Source organism: Lethenteron reissneri, chromosome 17 (genome assembly GCF_015708825.2).
Source record: "Lethenteron reissneri isolate LAM-NWPU_2019-01 chromosome 17, ASM1570882v1, whole genome shotgun sequence".
NCBI classification, from domain to species: Eukaryota; Metazoa; Chordata; class Hyperoartia; order Petromyzontiformes; family Petromyzontidae; genus Lethenteron; species Lethenteron reissneri.
This window is the reverse complement of record NC_083795.1, coordinates 8,857,178-8,882,847: the sequence shown is the minus strand read 5'-3', so window position 1 is coordinate 8,882,847 and position 25,670 is coordinate 8,857,178. Positions and strand designations below refer to the sequence as shown.

General features: G+C 40.0%; 2 protein-coding genes across 3 annotated transcripts in view; both read left to right on the top strand.

Annotated features, from left to right (window-relative positions):
- LOC133343439 (VPS10 domain-containing receptor SorCS2-like) overlaps window positions 1–9,388 on the top strand; it is an 81,254-nt gene extending 71,866 nt beyond the window's left edge. Inside the window, exons 23-27 of one of the 2 annotated variants that reach the window (XM_061553057.1) lie at window positions 2,649–2,792; window positions 3,716–3,800; window positions 4,291–4,396; window positions 7,241–7,392; window positions 7,756–9,388. In XM_061553057.1, the coding sequence (XP_061409041.1) occupies window positions 2,649–2,792; window positions 3,716–3,800; window positions 4,291–4,396; window positions 7,241–7,392; window positions 7,756–7,823 (555 nt within the window). In that variant the 3' untranslated portion in view covers window positions 7,824–9,388. Of the gene's footprint in view, window positions 1–2,648; window positions 2,793–3,715; window positions 3,801–4,287; window positions 4,397–7,240; window positions 7,393–7,755 lie in introns of both variants that reach the window. The other variant, XM_061553056.1, reaches the window with a different exon arrangement.
- Window positions 9,389–10,295: 907 nt separating this feature from the next.
- PLEKHS1 (pleckstrin homology domain containing S1) lies at window positions 10,296–24,393 on the top strand. Its single transcript, XM_061552677.1, has 12 exons — window positions 10,296–10,351; window positions 13,435–13,546; window positions 15,225–15,352; window positions 15,756–15,890; window positions 17,238–17,289; window positions 18,272–18,461; window positions 18,839–19,079; window positions 20,263–20,361; window positions 20,684–20,825; window positions 22,344–22,439; window positions 22,942–23,091; window positions 23,361–24,393. The coding sequence occupies exons 1-12, from the start codon at window positions 10,296–10,298 to the stop codon at window positions 23,493–23,495; spliced, it is 1,536 nt and encodes a 511-aa protein (XP_061408661.1). The 3' UTR covers window positions 23,496–24,393.
- Window positions 24,394–25,670: the final 1,277 nt, after the last annotated feature.

Sequence of the window (25,670 nt, the reverse complement as noted above, 5' to 3'; positions counted from 1 at the left end):
AACTCACAAACACATCAGAAAGCCACCCACTCCAATTCTGAATCAACTATAAAATGATCATGATAAGAATAAATCACCCTCACCATCTTAAAGATCCTCTGTGGACTCCTTCTACTAAGGCATTCTGTCACAACTCATAGTTAATCTCCACTTTGAGGGAATAACAAAATAAGTAATGCCTTCTTCCCATGTGTCTTTCCACGTAAAATAGGAAAGTAATTTTACCCAATCCATTGGCCGCACGGCCTTCTGGGAATTGTTTCATAAAGCAAACTCTGGACTGGTTTTGACATTAAGTGTCTCATCAGCAGAGTCCGGCGAACTAGATCCATTGCTGGTGAACTCTACGGGAGGTCACTCATACACTGCTGCTACCCACATTTTTTTTAGTTCCTACCCACAAGCCTTCCACACTGCTGACTTTCTCTCTCACTCCAAGTTCCAGGTAAAAACATTCGTCTCTGCCGACGACTGAGTCTCTTTCTATTGTCATCATGCCTATCTTATCCTACATATTGTCGCCTCCCTTTCTGTTCTCTAAATGTTCTACCCCTTTGTAAATTGTACCATTGGTGTATGCCCTGCGTTTTAGTGCAGCATCTTGCCATTCAGTCACATCTACATTATTTACGAATCCAAATTGTATTGTGTAAGTCCATGCTGTTATAATGAAAAAAATATATCATATAGGAGTGCTGGTATGAATATATCGAAAGGTAGATGTGTATCCGGATGTCGGTAGATAGATCAGTACATAGCCTTAGTTGTGGGTAACAGGAGAATAATTATCTTTAGGCTACTGCTGGCTCAACCGTAAGTGGACATGGGCTGTTTAGCTCAATGGGCCTTACCAGCTGAACTCGGGAGAGTCCGAGTCGGACAATAGAGACATTAAACCAGATTTATTTAAATGATGAAATACTGTCGTAAATAACCCCTGTGTATGTTTCACTGTGTGTACATCATACTTCTACTTTCAGATGTTTCGTTTTTTTTTCACCAGGAAACACTGTACACTAAACCTCAGTGGTCAGTTTTGGTTTTATTTTCCAGTTGCACCTGAGTCATGTTCACAAATTATCTTTATTTTATTTTATTCTTACACCACACTGACACACTAAACAACATACATATTTCCCAGTGCACTATTACATCGTGCACATTTGTGTTTGTTTCTTTCACGTCAACCGATGGTACATGTAACAATTTTTTTTTACTAATTCATCAATGACACTGTGGCTTTAAAAGAATGAAATATATATTGGCTGAAGGTTTAGGCAATGGCCCTTCATAGTGTGAACGATGAATATGGTTAGTTTAAAAACTAAAAAACTATTTTAAAATTAACAATTTTTTATTTTACCAGGTAAGGCCACCTGAGCTATTATAACAGCCAAATACTCTAAAGGCATATTTCTAAATGTGGAGGGAAAAACCGGAGGACCCGGAGAAAAATGCAAATGCCCACAGGGAGAACATGCAAATTCCAAATATACAGCGGGCGTCAGGGTCAGGACCGAACCCGCGACATCCTGTATACCAGGCGAGGTAGTTAACATCTCGCCACCATGGCACCTAATGGTACTCGGATTGCCAATACACAGCCTTCAAATACTTAAAATATATTTTACTTTCTTAATTACAAATAAGGATTTAATTCCATCTGTGTAAATGGCACATTGATTGACCTGCATGCCAATAAGCTTCGAAATTCGATTTTCTAAATAATTGTTTATAAGAGCAGATGAAATAATGAAAAAAATAATAGTAATAGTAATGCATAACCCTTTGTCAGTCCACCACTGGATAAAGGCCTCCCCATGCTGTGTAATTCATAGGGGTTGTTTGACCATACTTCACTACGCTGGTCATTGTGAATTGGTGCACTTTGGCCCAGGACTGGTTCAGATAGCTCAAGCTGTTTATGTTAGCTATGGCTGAGAATACAACTCATGTCACTGGGTTGGTCGTGCAGTGTTTTGGATGTATTATATTTATAATGTGCAATACAATTTGATAATGAAGAGTAGTGTACCAATACACCCAAAGAAGAAACCTTTATGTGCACTACCTGCTATGACATATGGTGAAGAAACGTGGTTGTTAATGAAAAACAAAAACTCAAAAGTGTGCAGAAAAGCATTGGAGAGATGCATGTTTAGAATTACATTGGGAAACGGATAAAGGAACACATTTAGGTTAAAGACATCATCCGAAATAGTAAGAGAAGTGGGTTTGTGCTAGAAAGGATGATGGACGATGGTCAAGATTAATAATGGAATGGCAGCAATATATGGAACGTGTTCAAGTGGAGGCCCTACATGGAGATGAAGCAATGAAATAAATGCATGTGTAGATGCTGGATTGATTGTTGCATCACAAGGTCATGAGAGGTGGTTGCAACTTTGGAAGTCCTTCATCAAGCCGTGAGTTGATCGTGGCTGATGATGATGATGACAATTTGGATTTAGAGGTAAAATAAAAAAAATACCTAATGGTAACCCTTTTAAGTATTTACCCAGCTCAAATTCTGTTTAGCTTTTGAGATACGATGAGATTGGGCACATTTCGCTGATTTGCTCATCGGCAAAAGTCCGAGGATATCTCTGAGTGGCTGTAGCCGGCGCTTGCTCTCGTTTGCACGGCAGGCTGCCAGTCACATCTCGGAGGAGCAGGTCATCACAGACGTGCCCCTGGGCTTCCCCACACACGTGGACGTGTACGCAGTGCCACGCCGTGATGAACCGCGGAGGAGGAGGAGACGCAGCAGCCACGGAGCTGAAGTCGAACAGGTGGGCATCACACAGTGGCGTGGCTGGTTTGAAATGCACAGTGGTGCAAGGATGTAAATGGGGTGCCCTGTACAATTCCACCCACTTTTATAGTCCAGCACCCGGGCCTCTTCTGCCTGTGGGCTTTTGATACATTTTCACCGCCGCACACTTGATAGCTATGCCACTGTGGGCACCTTTTACTATGTAGCGCTAGCGTGGCTTATCAATGTGCGGGCATATATGTTGGTTGTCTGGGTACATGCGTGTGTATATATGGCAGCTGCCATAAAATATATGGTTCTTTTACTGGTGTAGTCACTAGACTCTTGAAATGACAATCTGAGGTGAGTAAACTGCTTGTGTCTTATCACTTTATGACAAAATAACACTGATTGGGCACGTACTCTTCCTATCTCGACGGTAAGTAAGGTTGAGCCTGGTTAGTACTTATACGCAAGACTACTTGGGTATACTAGGTATTGGAGGCTTGGGCTGTGAAATGGCCAGGAAATTACAGTGAAGCAATGCATTATTGAAGCTATTGGTTTGGAGCTTTCAGTGTTATCCCCTTGTATGCAACGGTTTTCTCTGGATAGTCCATAATAACCGGGACACCTGATGGGAAAATCTGGAGAATGTGTAAGAATTTATTGGGTAAATAAAGGTCAATAGTATTTTTAGAATGGTATTAATAATAATTGCATTACTTCTGAATGCTGGAGTGTAAGAGTGTAGGTTGGTACAAATGTATCATGAGTGTATAGATTCCATTTTAAATAAATATCTTTCCTACGAAAATATTACACAACAATCAATGTGTTTGATGCATAAAAAAACCTCATTCTTGATATATTATTGTAGCAAACAGTAGAATATGATATGTTTACTCAAAAGTTGAGAAATGGATTCAAATTCCTGGAAATGTGATGTTTGCATTATAGGTCTATGAATCACTTGTGTCGGTTGTGAAGAGAAACTTGGTGAAATTCAATCTTAATCCGGAAGTAAAAATCACAGTAGTTGCCGGTAAGTTTGCATTTTTTATTTATTTTTTATTTACACAGCATACATAACATGTTTCTTGAAACAGTAATCCAACAACACTCGCACATCCATATATTTTGATAAAAAGTATAACTTGCATACCGCGGTGATTGGATCGCGATTGAAGCCAGTTTTGAAAAAAGCGTAATACAAAAAAACGAGTGATAAAATATTGCAGCCTCTATCATCTGGTTTGGGTCACAAATAACTGACAACCGCAAAAAAAGACAATCTTTGATCACTTTTCCATGGCAGCTCCACTCAGGATGAAAAATTTTAGATGATGAGAGTGAGTCACACAGACTATAAAGTAACTCATGCGGGACATACAACTTTGAATAAAATGTCACTTGAGATTTGGGACATGAGTATGCCAAAGGTGCTCTTGCCGAGTGTGTGCACACATTTAAAATGCCAATTTTTTTTTTTCCCACTGGCTTATTGAGATGTCCGCTCTACCTTCCCCCAGTAGCAGGCTTCCAGCAGCCGGGCTCGGGGCCAGGTGTTACGCTTGTGCTGCTTGTGCTCTGCCTGGCCTTTCTTGGCCTTTTAATCTACATCATCTACAGGTTCAAAAGGTATGTGCCCCGTGTATGGATTTGATTTTTTAAAAATGTATAGTCGCATACACGCTGTCAATTAACAAGTTGTCAATTGTTCCTTCGGCAATTTTTTTTTTTTATAATTAATAATGGGGGTTGGAGCCAGTGACACAGTGGTTGACAGTAGCTTGTGAGAACTGAAACTAGTTCTGGGCCACCCCCTTCACCAACCCGCATTGACCAGCGTGATGTACGGTCAAACAACCCCCGTAGTTGTCGTGACATTAGGAGCACTTTATTCAGCTGTGGATTGACAAAGGCTTAACACGTAGACTTTCTCGACCAGTATTATTCATAATAAAGGTTTTTGGGTTAGATCGCGTTATTTATAAATGTGTCGCAACCCTCCACCACCCGACACGGCCAATCAGTAAAAAATGTGTCACGTTGACAAAAGACAAATAGTTCACTACTTTAGCCCACCGGTGTGTTGCAGCGTGGATCCACAACATTTACAATTTGAGTACGACGTTTCGTTGGGCATTATATCCAGCATCTTCGGACGATTTCCGGTCTTGAATAGTGCAGGATGACGTCATCATTGTTGAACCCCATCACGTTTCTAGATCACAGGCGGAGGCGGGGTTGTGGATGTATGCAATTATGTAATAGATCGGTAATCAGCCACTTAGCATGTGACTCTCCTGTAAGATGAGTCACATGCTAAGTGGCTGACAGTAGCTTGCTAAGTGGCTGCTTATTATGATTTACAAAAGGCTGTTTTTTTACATATTATAAATGAACAAGTTGTATGTTTGGTATATGACAATATAAGTAACTACTTTGCATTTGTTTTAATATATAAGGAAACGTAAATTTTTGCCTCCAAACCCTTCATGGTCAGTGTTTTACATTGGCAATGAAATAATATGGAACAACTGATTTGAACCTGATAAGTGGTTAGCAAGCCATAATTGATTCCCTTTGTTACCATTTTTTCTCAATAACTTTTCAACTCCAGTCCACGCAATCTCCCACGGCTCTACCTTTTACTTGATTATATTTTATATGCATACACAAATGAAGCCAATGAACTGCATGCACCCTGGGGGTGGGGGGGGGGCTCGTGAGAACTGGAGTTGAGAAAAAAACTGATTTAGCCCAGAGGAATTCCCTTATAGCTGAGCTGTAGTGTCAGGCACGGTCGCTCGCACCTGTAATAGAAACACTTTAAAGGTAGGAATACTTAACCTGCCAGGCTGTGAGGTGGGCAGAAGGCGGGAGCACAGCGAGTGGGTTCATGAAACTGTCAGTGCAGAATTTTAAATGTTATTCCCCTCATGTCCTTGAGGTTTCTCCAATTTCCTGTCACACGCAAAACACTTGTTAAACATTCATTGGTCACAAAATACAATGTCGAAACTTTCTCAAAGAGAATATTAAGACTCCAGTGAATATTGAGACTTTCCTTGGTTAAGATCATTATTTTTATTTGAATACATGATGCAGACTTTTTGCATGTTTCCTGATATGTGTGACTGCCTTGCCTGGCAGCCTGGCATTAGACAGTGACGGAGATATTCTGGGATAAATAAATTACATCTTTATTGTTTGCCACCATGTAAAGACCCCCTCTTAAGGGAAATGAATTATCCAAACAAACGGGTAATTTATGTTCATATCTTTTATTTTACGGCAACCTTGGTCATGTCCTCACATTTCATGTATTGTCCAGGGTGATCTATTTATAGATACCCAACTGGTTTCTAATGGACCCCTTCTCAACAGGTCATCAAATACGATGAAAGTGGTGGCTCTATATCGTACAGAGCAGAGAGTTATACATTTTAAGAAGTGTATTATTGAAATTGATAGGAAATATGAAGAGGCATTCATGTATGTGTTTTATCTCTATAATGTCTACATGTTATTTAAGTGGGGGGGGTCTATACAAGGATCACCCTGTGTGTGTGTGTGTTTGTATCCACTTTTCCCTCCCTCCCAAATATAACAAGAACTGGGTGAGTTGAATGTAGTAAGAGGGCAATAAAGATACCGGGGAAGAAGGACGGGTTGGTGGGGGCAGGGAGCAGTTGGTTTAAGTCCAAGCACTAAATTACTTTCCCATTCCAATAATAAAGTTGCCTTCGTGATCCATATAACAGCCAAGTAAGATACCTGCTGCCACTAAATCGCCAACTAAGGCGATAAACAGAGCCACAGTGTGAAACGTTTGGACAAGGCACCATTGATTGTTCATCTTGATGTGTTGTTTTGGTTTTGCATGTTTTTGACCATTTTTACAATATTTACCGTAACCTGCAAGTTAATGGGGGAAAAAATCCCTCATTACAGTATCTGTGGTGGAATGGCGGTGCAGCGGTTAGCACACCAAATATTATTTCCACCAAGGGCTCGCATCAGTGGCGAGTGATAGCTGAGCCGGTTCTGGGCTCTCCCACCCCAACACACCCTGACCAGCATCGTGAAGAATGACCAAACAACCCCAATGTCCGATATGGCGTAGAGAGGCCTTCATCCAGCAGTGGGTTGCCAAAGGGTTGTAAATGTGTTATACTGTGACAATAATTAATTCACTGCTAGACGAGGCCCTTCCCACTCTCCGTGTTAACCATGGGGTTTGTTTGATTATATTTTGCCACGCTAGTCAGTGTGGGTTGCTGAAGTGGGAAAGGACCAGGATCTGTTCCTGTATCACTTGCCACTGATGTTAGCCTTGGCTAGGAATGGAACTCAAGGTGCTCAGGTTCACAGCACAGTGTGTTTAACCACTGCACCATCACTGTCCTCAGCCCCACACCTGCAGCGTTATAATTCTTTGTAAATTACTTGGAGTGAAGTTGCCACTCAACCCCGCAGGAAACTGGTCGGAGGAAACGTCTATGCGCAAATGCACAACGAGAAGGAGCAGGATGTGGCCACGCCAGGGGAGGTGGCCACCGTTATCCAAAACGAGGCACTGCACAACCAGGAGGAGTTCATTGACGATGATTTGGACTCACAGACACTAGGTACGCACAAGCACGCGACCTCGGAACACTCGCTCATTCACAAGATAGTGTCTCTAATTGCGTGAACTTTGTGCTGACCCCCCTGGGTCGTGCAGAGATTAATACACCGACTCTGAAATATTGACGCGCCTTTCAACCTTCCCTGCTCCGCTGAATTCTGCTGCCAATTCCCTCTGTCCTTTCCCCTCCCACCTTGTCCTCCTCATAAAAAAAAAAACCTCATAAAACTTCACGGCCGTTAATCCTGTGGCATTTCAAAAATGACAATAGATTTAAATGTCATAAGTTGGGTAATATTTACCGTTATTGATAGCATTTCTTAGCGTGTAACTCTTTGCCTTGTCTTTGGTGCGTGCGTCGCAGGAAACCACAGCACTCACGTCGTGCTAGGCCTTCACGCCAGGGAAGCAAACAGCTACGTGAGCAGCTAACAGCAAATAAACTCCAATCTCAGACCAATATGCCACGGTTTGTCCCTTTATCAGTGCGTTGTCTGAGCAACCCCCCCCCTGGTCCGCTTCACGTCCTCCGACACTGCTCCATCATAACTGCCGTCGCTCGGTAGACCAAAGAGAGAGAGGGAGAGTGCCCAGTGCTGCATGCTGCGCTTTAACGTGGACTTTCAACAGGAGTATGTGGAGTCTCAACCTTGCGTTGTGGCTGAGAGTACGTGCACTCTAGATTAAGGGTAATGACTGGTATTGCCAGAAATTTTTTTAAACATTTCTTTTGGGATCCTGTGGTTTTTTGAAATTATTAGTTGATATTCCCTAAAGTGTGTAGTTTTATCCAGTTACCCCTCAAATCATTAAATCGCTTTGAACAACAATACATAAAATTGGTTACTGAAGTCCCTAGAGTTTTATATCCATAAAACGTTTCACTAAATTGTAACCAAATAGTTACAGACAGCCTACGGCTTTTTCGAACGCTTGTAGGATGAGCTGTTAGGAATGAGAAGTTTGCAAAGTAGTACAGTAGAACTCCTCTCATTCACGTTGACATCGGGGATGAATATTGCAGATCGGATTTTCCGCAACGTTATCCAAACATTTATTATACTTATTTGCATTTTTTAAACTAAAAACCCACAGGCAATGGAATGAATTTGCCGCGTGACTCCTCTTATCTGCGTATGATCTGCGAACAAGAAACCTTTCCAAAATTCAGGATGTGAAAATCTGCGGATAATTTCGGAATATAGCAATACAGTACCTGTAATGGGGTCACATATAAGAGGAGTTTTTGTGGAGTCTACATCTCTCGTGGATAATAGGAGTGCCAGATAATAAGCCTCGCGGGAATAAGAGAAGTTTTACCATGTACACATACATATAAGGGCCTTAGTAATGCAAGAAATGAATTGGTGGAAAAATGCTTCTGTCAAAGCTCTCTGTAGAGGAAGTCATCAGCCCCAGCCTTGCGCTTGTTCACGTTACCATCAGTGGTGTTTCAGACATGTATATGTTATAAAGATTTGTGAACCAAAATATTGTATGCGGTATGTAATGAACATAAGTTAAAGTTTTTGAATGCTTCAGCATTGAGCCTGTATACATTTCTCATGGGTTTTGTAAAGCACAGTATATTCTAATATATGCTTGTGGTAATCCTTCGATGAGAGTTGGCATGTATAGAAAAATATATGTTATTTTAAGCAACAGAAGGACGTTTGCTAACAGTATGCGTGATCGATGTGGCGTTAATTTAAGAAACATTAAATGTGGCACAATGTATAAAATATAACTATTTATTTGCATTTCTAACTATCAAATTAAGTGTTGAGCACACAATGTGCTTTTAGTGGCATGCTTTACCATTACATGCTGCCTTTTCATAAGATTTGTTACCATGAATACTTACCAATGCTTGTAGTATATGACTATATGAGTAACCTTGTGTTTTCTGTGCTGTTAATGCCTCGTGGAGATCTTTGGTTTCGACAGAGTAATACCCATTTTAATTTATTTACAGTAAATACCTTTTGTGTATATTCCCGTTTGCATTCAGTGTGCATTTTTATGGCATCGTGTGGGAATCATTTTTTGCGTGTGACAATTTTGCAAGGTGTTGAAGAGAGAGAGAGCCGTTTGTGTGTGCGATCGTTTCATATGCCTGATCTACAAAGGGCTGCACCTTCTTGTCATTCCAACGCACACCTTACCTTCCGAGCTGACGTATTTATGAAACACAAAATTCATTGAACCCTGATCCTGACTCATCCGTTGTGTGATAGGCACTGGATCGTAAAGCTTCACCATCCTGCTGAGGAAATATTAAACTGACCATTCGGGTTTGGGCGAACGTAATAAAGCGCCTCACAATACGCCCACAAAATTATACCGTTGATTTGCACCGTGGCAATTCACAACCCCCAGTAGCTGTCTTGTGTGTGATAATATCACATGCCGATTTTCGCTCGTATTTACACGTAGCTACCCCATTAAGCTGCGTGGACATTGTCGGCAATGATTTCGGATTTCTCCAGGATAAAAAAAAATTCAGATTCTGCGGCTATGCTCGATGTAAAAGGATGCTCTGAATAAAAGCCTGTTTTCATGATATGACAGCACCTCTTTCGTAGCATCTGCCGCATTTTCCCAGTGAATGAATTGGGAAAAAAAATCGAAGGAACATTCAACAGGGCAGCAATTTTAAAAGTGGGGTATCGGGATGTTAACCTTAATGATTCTGCTCACAAGATATATTTTGTGCTCTTCAGTAGCCTATATTTTAACTTCTTAAATTAGCCTGTGGTGTTGAAAAAGGGGTTAAACGTATAAATAAGTAATTGCTCTACAATCTAATCACTATAGTTGAAACTGTTTTATGGTGTCTTTTTGAGACATTAACCTTCTCGTGCTTCAGCTACTGAATTCATTTTCTAGAATTTATGGTGTAACATGACCAAATGGTTTCTGGACGATCATATACCATCTGTCTTCACCGTGGGAGAGACGTAATGGGCGTGTTTCAAGCCTAACCCAATGTTAGGTGTGGTCAATTTATCCAGTATGGTCTCTTTTTGAAAAAAGAAAATATTGGGTTGTCCTAAATATCTGACATTTGACAGCAGCTTTGCTGGTCATATGTCCTTAGACAGCATATTGTGAGCTGCTATTTATACTATATGACTAAAGGATTTTTACATTACTTTTTAAGCTGCAGGCTGTACGCTAAGAAGTGTGACAGCATATAAACGGGCTGTACAGCCACGTATTGACAAGGTGTCAAGCTGCCACAGTTTAATACAACTGAGAATTGCTGTTTAAATCTCATACTGTTTGCAGGGGGTCAAAAGAAAGATCTTGATTCATTGTGCGCTCAGTCCATCATTTTCTCATTAGACGTGTGCAGCAGTGCACATACGTCTCCTGGTAGGGGGCAATCTATAACAAGTTTGGGGGCAATTCTTCTAAACAAGTTAACTTGCAGTTGTGTAAGTGCATTTTTTGACCAGGTCGCCAGTATTCCAGATGAGCCAACAAGTCAGGAGGCAAATGATCACCAAGCTGTGCTTGCGCTACCGAAGAAGATATGTTCGTCTAAATTTTTGCTCAAAAGTATATTTTGCAATATATTTTCTTGGTTCTTTCGGTAAAGTCACGTAGAAGGGAAATAATAAAATAATAAAAATAAAACATCAGAAAATAATTCTCACGACGTTTCGGCCACAACGCAAGCAGCCGTCCTCAGGTGAAGCACAGGTCTGTCGGAAAGACAGTGTCTGAATGAACACCACCAGGCTTGGCAGCGTATATTTAAGCTGGGTTGGAGGGGGAAGTTGCTTGCGTTGTGGCCGAAACGTCGTGAGAATGATTTTATTATGTTTTATTTTTATTATTTTATTATTTCCCTTTTACGTGACTTTACCGAAAGAACCAAGAAGATGAATCCCTGCAGTCACGAAAGCTTTAAATCGAAATATATTGCAATATATTACATGCAAAACAAGATCATATAGAACGTGTCTTTTTTCATAGGTAAGTGTAATCGATTGCTTTCTTTCTGGTTGTCCAGTTGTATCATTTTCTAGTTTAATCATAAAATAGGAAATAACTTGAGTATCGGAGCCTCAGCATGTGCCGTTTCTTGTTTGTTATCAGGGTATGTGTACGCATTTTGCAAATAACGATAACAACTGGAAAGAGAGTCTCCATTTCCTTTGTAACCCCCAAACCATATTGTGGTGTTAAGCCTGAAACCAACAAAACGTGTGCACGTTTTTGGTAAGCTGATAACAAAAACAAACATTTACACATGTAGAACCACTGTGAAGTGCACACTATGATTTTGGAATCGCTTCTAATACGGAGTTTCATTTATTGTTATTTTCTCCTTAAATCGCCTCTCCACCCAACAGCTTAAAATGGTGCACTACAAACATGTTTACTCGTGTTCTATGTGAAGCTAAAATTACACACAACGGTTCTTCTGAATAAATATTTGACACAGCAGACTGAAAATTTAGTTACCAAACAATAAAATTGGCGCTATTGAACAGGATATATGTACCATGTGTCCCGAATGCTTATGCTGTAAAACATGTGATCATATCCGTTTCATTTTGCAAACGCGCTATAATTGCTGTACATCAGGAGCCAATTTCAAATCAACTCGCTGAAAGTTACAGCAACTATGTGACAAGTGGAACACTTGCATCAACAACGTGACTGAGGGTTTTGTTCATATGCACTTTTCATTCGAAGAAAAGTCAGTCCCGAATTGTTGTTTCCCATCTGATTACCCACATTACCAACAAAAAAAGCCATAAAACCATAAAGCTGAGGTTGGAGGGGGGGAAATTTCCTGCCGATAAAAAAATCACCCAGCTCTCGAGCAATCCTGGGAGGACCCGGAGGTTTTTAACAAAAATAAACGCGAGCTGACAAGCACTCGACTACACAGCAACTCCGGGTGAGTTCATACTTTTGATCATTCTCACACGGATTGTTGCTTCTGTTGTCATTTATAGATGAAAAATTATGGCTTTGAACAAATTTCGTTTCGCTTTCATGTGTTAAAATATGAAACTGTAAAAAATTACGAATGTTTAACATGCTCTACAGAATTGCAATATCAACACGTGTACGCTAAACACAATAGTTATGATGTATAGGTATTTAATTTATGTCATTTTTTTATACGCACGAATAAAAGCAGCACCACCACACATTCTGAACTTAGCTTTGGCCTTCACAGACTAACCAAATGTCTAATAATAGTGCCTAAATTATCAATACGGGGCAAATTATACATTCATAATGCATACAAATGTATGTAAATGTAGTATGTACGTTATCTTTGTGTAGTACAATCAGGAAAATAATTACGTTGCAATTCTACGTGCGCTTCTGCGGCCATCTGGAATTTGAAAGAAGTTCAACATACAGTACATATATTCATGCGGGATGCTGCTGTATAGTGGTCAGCTCGCTTGACTTGCAATCCAAAGGTCGCCGGTAAGATCTCCCGGTGCAGGGTAAAAAGTGGGGCATGTTTTTGAATCCCCCCCCCCAACCTCCGTCCACCCAGCAGTATAAATGGGTACACCACAGAGAGTTGATTGGCTTGTGGTGGGGTAAAGTGTGGGTATTCCTACCTATTCCAAGACGTCTGGCCAGCATGCAAGAGTATGTCAACAATTCTCTCTAGAGAGCTTCTCTAGGGATCCCTCTAATGGAGGCCATTTTGCCAGTAGTGTCGTTGGCGAGACAAATGATGGCTGCACCTTTAATCTTTACCTTAGCATCTATATGCTGCAGTTGTCCCATTGTTTTCCAAAATCCCCAAAGCTTGACCATGGCTCATGATGATGATGCTCGGGAAAATAAGATAAACTTTCTGAAAAGACAACCATTGATGTTACAGTACTTGCATACAGTATTGCGGAAATATCAACCCGAAGTTTCATTTGTAATTTCCTTGTGGTTTAATGTTTTGCTACGATTAGAATATGTCTTGGCACTAAAGTCGGATATTAACCTTTCAGCTAATTGCATGTTTTTGTTATGTTTTTTTTTCTGCGTGGCCTGCTGATAGCTCATTTCACGGTGTGAGGTTGACAATGGCAAAATGTTTGGGAGAAAAAATCATTTGCGAAGGATATTTGAGAAAGTCTCCTCCTCCGAATAAAATTGTCTTCAAAATATCGGTGAGCAACTTGTTGGCTGGGTTATCAAAGTGACTCGGCTCCCCAAGACAAGCTACGTCTGTTGACGCAAATGATTACTTTGAGTTATGGACACCGCGTTTAATAATTTTGTATCAAACTGGGAACCCCCTATCATGAGGGGAGATTGCTTGCCTGCAATATATTGGCAGTTCACCAGCATTGATTCAAGCAAGCCTGACTACTGATGAGATACTCTATGTCGAAACCAGTCCAGAGTTCGCTTGTGAAGAAACATTGCTGCTGAAACGATGTACTCCCAGAATGTCATGCCACTGCTGGGTTGTATAAATAATACTTTCATATGTTTATGTGCACAGACAGATATATGAAGGATACAATTTGTCTAATTATTTATTTCATACTTGCGGAGTATGGATTGGGAGCAAAGGTTAACTTCATCAGATGGAGAATTATGAACCCAGAGACCTGAGTTTTATTCCCAGCCATGGATGATTTCAGTTGGGAATGATATCTGAACCGATGCTACCCCTCTCCACCAGCACTAACCAGTGTAGTGAAGTAATGATGGGGGGGGGGGGGGAAATCTCCCATGACTGACATGGCCTTCATCCAGCAGTGTATTGACATGGCTGTACAGTATAATTTATTATTGCCCATATGCTTGACAAGAACAGTTAAGTATACACAGTCCTCGACATATGAACATCCGACAAGCAAACACCCGCGATTACTAAGCAGCTTCCATGAAATTTTTTCAACATTGACTTAAAACGCGAACTATCATTTGCAAATTGAACCGCGGCAATAATGTGTTCAGCTGAGCGATCCTCCGCGAGATGCAATGAAACAGCCTCGTGCTGGGAGGGAGTGTTTCTGTGTGTGGACATTTAAATATACTTTAGACTACTGTCTTCCGGCTTACGAACCGTTCGACTTACAAACGGGTCTCAGGAATGAATTGCTTTCCTAATTCGAGGGCTGCCAGTTAAATATTTCCTTTTTACGTATTAAACATCGACATACTTGTTTTTCCATCGGTATGTTATGACTGTTTTGCAATGAACTATTTCATTTCTGCCCCTTAGAGATGCTGTCAAATGTCAATGCTCAACAAGAGAGATACTTGTTGCAGTATTTTTCAGTTCGATTATTACTGAAGCTGTAATACCCATAATACTACACGGCCGTCTGCTTTATGGTGGACGTTGAAGGTCCCCTGACGTCATTCGCAAGAGCAGGCCATTTGTGTGCCAGAGTGAGGGTCCACATTTTTTCCCGAATTCGGAAATTACCTGCACCTTACTCTATTAGGATTTTTCATAACATTCATCGCCCTCTACTGGCATACTAACGCCTGCTTGCAGTCCAGGTGCTGCACATGGACAGCTAGCACTGTGGGTGCTGTTTAATATATGAGACGTGATTTAAAGTGTTTTGAGTTGTCCTGGTGTTTAGGGCGCTATACAAAAGACGATGAAAATTTTTAATATTTAATCTGTATTTGATCATAAGTATTTCCAAGTTCAAATAATGGTTTTAAATATATGGAATGCGATATAAAATAATGTACTTTTGGTAAAGTTTAGATAACAAAGTTTAGATAACACCTCTTTCAACTCTTTCTAATAACTAAATTGTCATTTACTATTTGGTATAGAAATCATTTTAGATGTATGTTCTTTCTCTGTGCATGCAGATCTCCTGGAAGAAACGTTACTGTGTTCTTTTTCAAAATGAGCAAGGCAGTTACAGCTTTAAATATTACAAAGACGAAAAGGAATTCAAGGAAGGAAAGCCTCTTCTTGGGGAATTTAAAATAGGAACGTAAGCAAATAGCATCAGTTGTATTGGCACATCCATGTTATATTTATGTTTACCATATTATCTTGATTATAATTAGACACACTTCTCCTCCACCCCCCCCCCCTTATTTTTTAAAGCAAGAGTTGGGGGTGCCTCTTAGAATCCACTCAGTGTGTGTCCTGTGTTGTATAACTCGATTGACTCTCGGCACAATTTTAGGATCTGTCTACTTGCCGGAGAATTTTATAATCCGGAGAAAATGGTCAGGACGTTGCTGTGTAAAATAGTTGTTTTTTATTGTGTTAGCAATGAAACCTGGACATTATATGTTTTTTTATGTAATGACATTTGGGTGTATTTCAGATGTACCAATTAACAGAAACGTTGCCCCACTTTATTGACATCGCTTCTCTGCTATTTTCAGTCTGCAGGAGCTGACAGATAACCCTGAAGTCAGTGATGTATGGCCCATTGTGCCAAGCGTGATCATGCACAGAACAGAATCCGTTATATATTTTAAAACAGAAAGCCGTGAGCTCTTCCTCTTCGCCGAAGATAGGTAGGCCAAAGTATTCTACACAACTCGTCGTGCAGTCCATTTGCAGTTGCTTCCAGGTTGTGAATAGAGATGAACCTTGCTTGATTCATAATTGATATTTGGGTTAGGCCACCTAATGATATGGGCAAGTTGGTGTCGTCAAAACTCTCCACAACCCAACAAGTTAACTCGTCACATGTTGTATAAATGTTTAACCAAACGCCAATTGTTTTGTTTCATCATAGGGTAAGTTGAAGAACAATTCCCACAACGAAATTTATTTTAAACAACCCAAAAATATATTATGAATTGTATCATTGGCTATTAAAAACTATGTGTAAAGTGGCGAACCTTCAAGATTAAGATGTCACCAAGATGTCAGCATGGCCAAAGTTGATGATACCACCACAACGCTTTCCACCCTCTGGTAGATTCCACAGTTGTTGCACAGCAGATATGCAACCTCCAAGATGTGCCCTAACAGTATACTACCATCTGGCCTTAGGTCTTCCCTTGGATGTCGAACTGATGGAGATAATTCCAATGTGTGTCTCGGAAATTGGCCCTCCCCCATGCTGCTCTCTTGAAAAAGGTTTGCAATGAACCTTGGTGAGATTAAAATTGAGCTTTATCGATATTGTCGCTGTGGTGGCAAGATGTTATCTCTGTCGCCTGGTATGGAGGAGGTCATGGGTTCGATCCAGACCCTGACGCCTGTATATTTGGAGTTTGCATGTTCTCCCCATGGTTGCGTAGATTTGTATCCGAGTCCTCCGGTTTTTCCCTTCACATTTAGAAACATGCGTTTAGATTAATTGGCTGCTATACATTTCCACACGATAAGCCACTTCGTTGAGCTATCATTTGTAGCCAGGTCGCTTCTGAAAAAGAGCTATACAGCTCAGTGGGCTTTACCTGACAAATAAAATAGTTTAGTAATATATTAGCAGCATAGTGATTCATACATATTTCATTGCATAATATTGATTGTGTAGCAGACGGTGCATGCTTCTAATCACAAGTGGAAGAAAGTGATATGTTTCAATTCGGATATTGTCCAATCGGTTCTCATTGCCCAAGCAGCCACTAGAGGCGCTGTTATTCACTGTAATGTATTTATAAAATATATATATATATAATTAATGAAATGGTTACCCTGAATCGTGAAAACGTATTGCAATTACTAAATCATTTAGGGGTGAATTGTTCCACCTCTATTATAAATAGGAAACATAACAGAATTAACATTCTACACGTGATTTACATATTACATTAGTATTTTTAAATTGTCATAAATGTAACTTTTGTTAAGAAATATACTGCATCTGTTCACTTGTGCAATGTTTCTACATTATGTTTTATGATCAGAGAGGAAACAAAAAAGTGGTACTTGGAACTAGAGAAAATTAAAATGTCAAAGGTAAGTAATGATACCATGTCGGATGTTTATATTTTTATTACCGCATTAAGTTAGCTACTTATGAAATTACATGTTGAATGCCGATCTCCAAATATTTGTAAATTACTAATTGGATTATTATAATTATTTGATTTTCATAAAAAAGCAAACCTAAATCTCAAGCTATTATCTTTTTCTCATCTGCTAACAAGAGGCAAAATGGCTATGTACGTTACAGTCATGTGAGAGATGGAATGAACAAATGATTAATAAAGGTCCAAGGCTGGAGGACGTTTTAACAATTCTGGTAACTGCCTGATGATGCTGGTTGTAATTACCAGCGAAACATTGCACCCAATTGCTGTTGAATGTTTGGATTGCTCCCCAACATACCGGTGTGCTGAAGCAGTAATACATTGGCACATTTGTTCACGTGACATCTTTATTAAGTGGCTGCATAGGGTGGAGGAGGGTGTACGACACACACTTTACTTACACGATCTGACCCAAAAATTAAATGAATCATAGCATTGGTCGTGAAACATATTGTACTTTTCCACACTGGTCAGTGGGGGAGATAGCTGGTGAGGGTGGGTGGCATAGACGTTGAAGCATCAAAGTAAAGAACAGGTTTCCCTCGCTTAATCCGGATTCAGTCACACGTGGGACAACATTGTGGGTACTGTTTGCGCGACTCGGCGGCAGCTGTCTCGTGTGTTTTCACTTTGTGCGCCCTTTTTTGGAGCCGCATAAAGCGAGGAAAATCTGCAACAATAAATTTTGCTGAACTACCCTCTGCTCTCTGCTGACACTGTAACCTCACAGCAGCCCACCACCACACCTGTATTGTTCATGGATGTCACCCACCCAAGCACTATGCAGGCTCAATGCCTACTTCGCATCAGAGATCTGAAGAGAGTGGTTCCAGGTAATTTGATCATAAGCGTAAACTGTTATATATATGCAGTATATTGTAACGTATACGACACGTATATTTTCACAGAGTGAATACGAGTGCAGGATTGTGAGACCAAGTCCACTGAAGCGCGTCAACACACAGATAGAGAATAACCCACAGAAGACTTGCCTTCACAAGACCGTTTCATGCCCGCCGTGTCTCAAAGGAGGGTTCTGCTCGTGTCAGGAGCAGCTCACGGTGCCTCTGTCCAGCGAAAATGTAAGGAACTATGAGCAGACATAATATAGGTCAAGGTAAATGTGGAATGGCTTTCACGAGAAGAAGCTTGACAGAGCCCCCTCTCGAGGGTATACAGAATGGGCTTACTCTTCCACAATGGTCGTTCACTCACTGTGGCGTACCCGGTTATACAACTGGGTCGGCAGAAGAGCGGATTATTTAAGAATATTGCGAACGTTCAATTTCCATGCCATGAGCTTGAGCCAGTCACCGCGACATTCGACACAATATAAGACTTTGCAAAAATATTTTGTGAATCGGATTGATAATTATTAAATGTTGATATTATTATGTACAATGTATAATTGTTTTGTTGATATATGTTACAAATATTAATTATTTAATTTGTTGTATGATGTTCACATATGTCAAAGGGTCCAAGCATCCACAATGGACCAATGGAGCTCATCACATTGAATGTCCCAGAGGCCAGACCATGTTCTGATCACTGCTGTAGACAGACCGAGAGCACGACGGTCGCACAGCAAGAGACGGGTTTCCTGCATTCGGCTTGCGACATGCAAGACATTGATCCACGATCATATCCAGTGAATATCAGGGATGATAAACTACTAACGGGAATGTTCTCAGACGCTTTAAATCGCAAGTTAAGGTATAATGGGACTTTTTTTGCCAGTATCAAAGTTTGAAGAAATAATAATAAGTTTTACCCTTTCTCGCAATAAAACAGGTGTTTAGATGTTTGATTCCTTGCAAAAGGTTTATATTTGGTGGTTTAACATCTTAACACCTGTTATATTGCCACAAAGGGTAAAATCTATTCTACTTTTTTACACGCTTTCTTTTAACTCACTCTGTTGTTGCTGTCGTTGTTGTATCCTCAAATCTTGTAACTCACTTTTAACCCACTTCCCAATGTGGTATCGACTGCAAACTTGGTATAATTATGTCATACTGATGACACTACTATATTCTATCATTAAAAAAAATGTAACATTTTTTTTTATATGTTATGTTTCGGCTTGGGTCTAATTGTCCACGCTCAACTGACGTTGGCTGTAAATCACCACGGTTCGTTATGGCAAGCTTCGGGGCCACTTCCTGGAGTTGTGGAGTTCTGCCATTACTAGTACATTTAATAAAAGCGTGTTTTTAAAACAGTTTTTTTTTTATATTACTTATCTATACTGAGGTATAATGCTTTTAAAAAAATCAGTATGAAGTTATTAAACACGCTGACGTAGTGTGGTTGGCATGGTCCATTGTGCAGAGAATTAAAATGACCCTGCCCCCCGCCTTCTTTGTAGCCTGGGGCCTGAGCACTCCAATCCGTGGGCCTCAGTGCAGTTGCAATGTCTGCACAACACTCGATAGCTAACCAACTGTGGGCACATCTCACCTTGTGGCACAAGCGTGGGTTCTACGTCTTCTGCGTGGATTACCATGGGTGGTGACATGGCCAAGTAGCGGCGCGTTCGCCGCTTCTTGCAGAGGTTCATGGCTCGAATCCAACGGCCGCCCTGGTTATTACTGCGGTGTGTATTCACTATATAAATACGCACCGTCGACTTCATGGTGAACGTTACAGATCCCATGACATAATTCGCAAAAGTAGGCTTTTGTGTGCTGGCGCCATGGTCCAAATTTGCTGATAAAAAAAAAATACTTGGAAATTATTAATTTGGGATTATATATCGTAAAAAATTGTGATAAGACTCAGTGAGGATTTCCTGGGTAAACAAGATTAATATATATACAATTTGCAATAAAAAATATAGATGTTGCAAAACATGACCAATGTTCTTCCTGTATGAAATGTGGCATCACTGTTACAGAAATCTGGAATCTGAAAAAGACATGAAAGAGGTTTCAAAGTGTATCACTCTACAAGATGTAGAAAAAATTGCATTTGTTAAATTCCAGGAACAAATATGGTAAGTACTGCCATGAGAGAGCATAGTTCTACATGCTACTTTCATAATTTAAGGAATATAACACTTAATACATGATAGTGCATACGAGAAAGTGTATGGGAAAGAGTTTACAATCTTACTGTGTAGGTTTCCATCCCTGTGGTGTGTTTTCCTGTTGCGTTGTTCGGCATTATATCACACAATTCACTCCATATCTTGGGAACTTCTTCCTGAACAACCTGTTGTGCAGCCCGAAAACGCATCACAGAACTGTCAATCCGATTAAGAAGACGCATCCAACCGGCCACACTGACCTTTTCTGACCGAATACGATTGGATGCAGTGTTGCTGGCTGGAAGGTGGACCCAGGTTCGGAATTGAGTGAAATCCTGCACATAGGGGACTGGGTCATCACCGTGGGTGAAATGAAACCTCGCGACCCCGAGGATATTTTATTCTTTGCAAACCGCTACGCCAAAAATAAGGTAAATGTTGACTATTGGTATCGCTTTGCACAATGGTGCTGAACAGCTCTCCGATGTTTTTGCAGCTTGTAGCGCGTGTTGTTCGGCACGATGCCTTATGTTTCTCTCTATGTGCTGGAAGCTCCTTCAGTAACTAAATTCATTTCCTGAAGAAGCTCCCCACGCATGGAGAGAAGTATCACGCCGAAGAACACGCGGTGCCACCTGAAACACACCAGAAGGCGAAACGGCACAATGCTATTGCATATTGAAATGTGTTCGTTTCCATTTAGGTTACAGTACATATAGTCACATCATACTCTGGCCAAAACTTTTGGTAAGGCTTGCTTAAAGAGCCTTTTCTTCTTATCTTAATATGGTGCCCATGGGAGTGGTGGTACAGTGGTTAGCAAACAGTTCCATTAATCTGGCTACATGAGTTCTATTCTTAGCCACAGCTAACATCAGTAGTGAGTGATTTACAAAATGGTGCTTGCCTACCACTCCTCCTTCACCAACCTGTACTGACCAGTGTGGTGAACTATGATCAAACAATCTCCTGTGATTGACACAGACAGGGCAGGCCATCTTCTAGCAGTGAATTAATAGACGTGGCAGCAAGGGTAGCAACTGCTGCCCTTGCTGCCATTGCGTGCGTTGCCAGGGCGACCACGGGGGTCGTGATCCTCGATTCAAACATCAACCGGCAAACGAAGTGCCCAATGTGCAGGGGTGCGGGCATCTAGATGACAAATCTGTCCAAAGAACGTCGTCCGCCTCCTAATAGACACGCTCAATGAATTGACCTATTTCATTCGCTGCCTGTGCGATGCAAGATATATATTTAGAGTTTTGTCACGTATATATAAAGATATTTGAACAGTTTATAAGGGAAATGCCATTATTTTTTGGATGCATACATTTTTCAAATTTTGTAACATTCTACAATATTGCATAACATGTTTTTAACCATTAAAGGTAAAAGTAGCCCTGTAGATCATTGAAATTTATCAGCCAAAACCTTTGCCCGTTAATAATTGGAGAACCAATTAGGAAATATGTATATGTATACTGTAGTAAATTTACATCTCATGCAGTATGCATGGTGGTCAAGATGTTTTCATGAGACAAACATTGGCTCAACCTAACATATGCATATTTTGGGTACATTATGTATAGAATACATCTCATTGTATGCCGGTTTCATCAAATCTAATTGTATTAAAATAATATTGGATGAGACTGCATATTTTAATATCATTTTCTCAGAATATTTTCACTACTTCTGATTGGATGATATACATATTCACATGCACGCATTCATATAGTGTATTGGAAAGTTGGTGTCTGTGTGGTATTTTTATTCTAGATTTGAAGCTTTCGTGACTGCAAGGAATTTAAATCACGACGTTTAATTTATTTGTTTTCCTTTTTTAACCTACGTGACTTTACCGAAAAAACCAAAGAGGAGGGTATTTTTACGTTGAGGATGTTTGCATATATGCCGTTGGCATAGTACTAACACACTTCTGTGTATAGATTCCGATCACCTTTGCTCGTCTCCCGCAAGGAAAATTGCTATTTGCCATCAAAACTGAAAACGAAGACTGGGGGATAGAGACCGAAGGACCTGTGGTATGTCACGCCTTCACATATTTTTGCACACAGCGTTGGTGTACGGTGCTCTTCTGCAATATTGTGCTGTCTTTTCTTGGATTTTCTGTTTGCACTTAGTCACATAGTCACTTTAAGATGGTTTCTTGTTCATGTTTTTGTTTTTTGTTTGTTGCGGTTGCACCCGATTCAAGAACCGAATGGCTCACAGGGCGATACCTAATAAATGAACTTGAACTTGTATAAACACCCATTAATGGAGTTGGCCATACATCCCAATTTAGGACCACAGAGTTTGGGAAATTGTTTTCAGCTCATTAGAGCTGCCTCCCAACTTATCTGTGCATTCCCACATTTGCGGAATCTGCGCCATGTTACAAATTCTACTGATTTTAGGAGATTCATTTATTATGTTCGCAGTGCTATTGCATTTCTACACACTACACCCGACTAAGTTTATACAGCGATGGGAAAATATCGAAGTGTGTTTGGAAAAAAGGGATTATATATTTTTTCTTTTCAGATCAAGCACATAAAACCTCGTTCAGTGATAGCACAACATGGATTAAATCTACCAATATGCATCACGGACCAGAAAACAGTGCCTTGGCAAATAACGGAGATTAACTTCCACTCTGTCAGTCTTGTTTCTGCTGATAAACATTCCACTCAGGTAAGCCATTCACTCCCAAATAGATGCATAAGCACATCATGCATAAAAACAAAAAATCTAACAAAAACATTGTAATATTTACGATTAATTTATCGTCGTATTTTCGTAAAAGTAAAACCTAAATTCACTCTGGCAAATGTCTCTCATGATGGCATCTTTACATCGCTATAAAATAGTACAGTTGATTTAATTCAAGTTCATCGCCAGTGGTTTTTGCGATTTCCACAAAAAATGCAGAATTTGCTGTTTATTGCTTATGATCTTTGCAGCGTGTTGGGTGCCTCCTGAACAAATGTACCACCAAACTGTTGCTAGTGCTGCAGCCGAAGGACTATATTCAAGGGCTTGTGAGCGAGGTTGAAAAAATGTACCCCCAAAAGGAGTACGATACCGATATGCACTAACATTTATTGTTTCCCAGTCTCGTACTGCGCGATTCACGTATGTGTAGAGGCAAGGATATGAATCTTGCGTGCAAACTAAAAACGGATTCAGTCTTGTATTTAAAACAAGGTATTAACAAATCACAGCCTAAACAAATGGAGCTAATAAAATATAAGCCTCTCAGTCCCAAATGGACATATGCACACTCAAAGTGAGGAGTGACATTAAAGATAGAATGTTATTGTCTGGTATGCATGTACTCGTTGTTTAAAATATTTTTTGTAAGCTGTTTTTTTGTTTTATAATGCAACTTTTTAAATCATTTAGCACCTCCTTTAACCAACTTGTGCCTAGCATTTTTAAAAGCTATATTTCCTGTCTATGTAAACGTGTTTATTATTACACTGGTTTGTGGTAAAGAAAACAGTTGTTACTATTTGTGGAAATATTTTCTTATTATGTAATGTTAAAGCAGCACATGCCATTGTTAACTCTGTTCTGTATATTCAGGGTGGGCCAAAAGTCAGGACACGTGGTTATTTTATTTGAACACAAGCATTAAAATGTTTATTTATGATTTAAGTTAATATTTGATCTATTATTAATATTTTTTCTTCTTTTTTTAAGGCATCATCTCAAATCCATCGTTTAAAAAATACTCGACCGAAAACCCTGAATGAATTGCTGAATGTTCAAAGATTACACCTGTAATCTTAAATAATGCCTAAATTCATTTCGAAAGATAATTCATGCATGCATTAACATTAATGGAAGTCAGTTTGAACATGTTAAAATAAATAAAATTACCCTTTGTGATTTGTTAAAATAAATATAACCCGTGTCTTGACTTTTGGGCCAACCTGTCTTATTATAAGTGAGGTATCTTTATTGCCAATTCAATAAAATTTTCTTGTACATTTTTTGCTTTTTCAATTATTTGTTCACTTCAGTTTTCTACCGATTACCAAAAATAATCAAAATTCAAAGCAGCATCTGGAATTAGCCACGGCATTACCAGTCGGCTTACACTGTTGTCACGTCGATGGTAAAAATGTAGTGGTAAAATTAGAATATTCAAAGCAAATAATGTTACAACTTGTTGTTTTCGCAAAAAAAAAAATCGGAAATTGAAATATTAGTGTAATACTCTTTGGTTCTTTCGGTAAAGTCACGTAGGCTGAAAAATTAAAACAAATCACGACGTTTCGATTGCAACACGAGCAATCCTCATTCAGGTGGAACAACCACAGCAAGAAAAAATGCTGAAGTAGGCGAGAGAGCTGCCGTGGCAAGAGGTTATATAGGTAAGAAAGGGGGGAGGAGCAAGGGGGGAAAGGAAGGGGGGGGGGGCTGCGTGAGCGATAGGGGGAGAAGAAGTGAGGCTGGGAGGGGGGGAGTAGGCGGGGCTAGAAATGGGAAGCTGGGGACACGGGGTAAAAGTCACTCGGAAAAAATGTATCCGTAAAAACAAAGTTTTTCACTATAAATCCTTTATATGCGTGGCGGCAAGAGTCCTCTCGTCCTCTGGCTTGAGATGGCTGCCACCTATGGGTCAGATGATTGCCTGCCACCATTAAGCAATTGGTAATTAAATATAAAAAAAAAATCCTAAAAAGTGTAAAATTTTTGAAAAAAATTTTCACGAAAAGAAATTGTCACGCACAACGAGTCTGTGTGCAAAATGTCAGCTCGATTGGATCACGGGAAGTGGGTTAAAAAACAACCGAAAGATTTGCACGGTCTTAAGCGCGCAAGCAAGCAAGTGAACTTAATATAAAGGATTTAAAAATAGACTAGTACCCGGCAGGTATGATGGAAACAACCACAACCAGTTAAAGCTTTACCTGGTTAATAACATCCTTCCAATGATTCTTCAATTTGTATCCATCTTCTCGGTTGAAGTTATGTCTACGTTTATATATCTGGATGGCTTCATGACCAAAACTTTGATAGTTGCCCGAAGGTTTGCAGAGTACCTTGGTCTCGGAAAAAACAATATCATGAGAGCCCACAGCGTTATAACAATGGTCAGCCACGGCAGAGGTGTTGGTTCTGCCGTGTTTCTTGCTGTGGTTATTCCACTTGATGAGGATTGCTTGTGTTGCGATCGAAACGTCGTGATTTGTTTTATTTTATTTCTACCTACGTGACTTTACCGAAAGAACCAAAGAGTATGGATTCCTGCAGTCACGGAA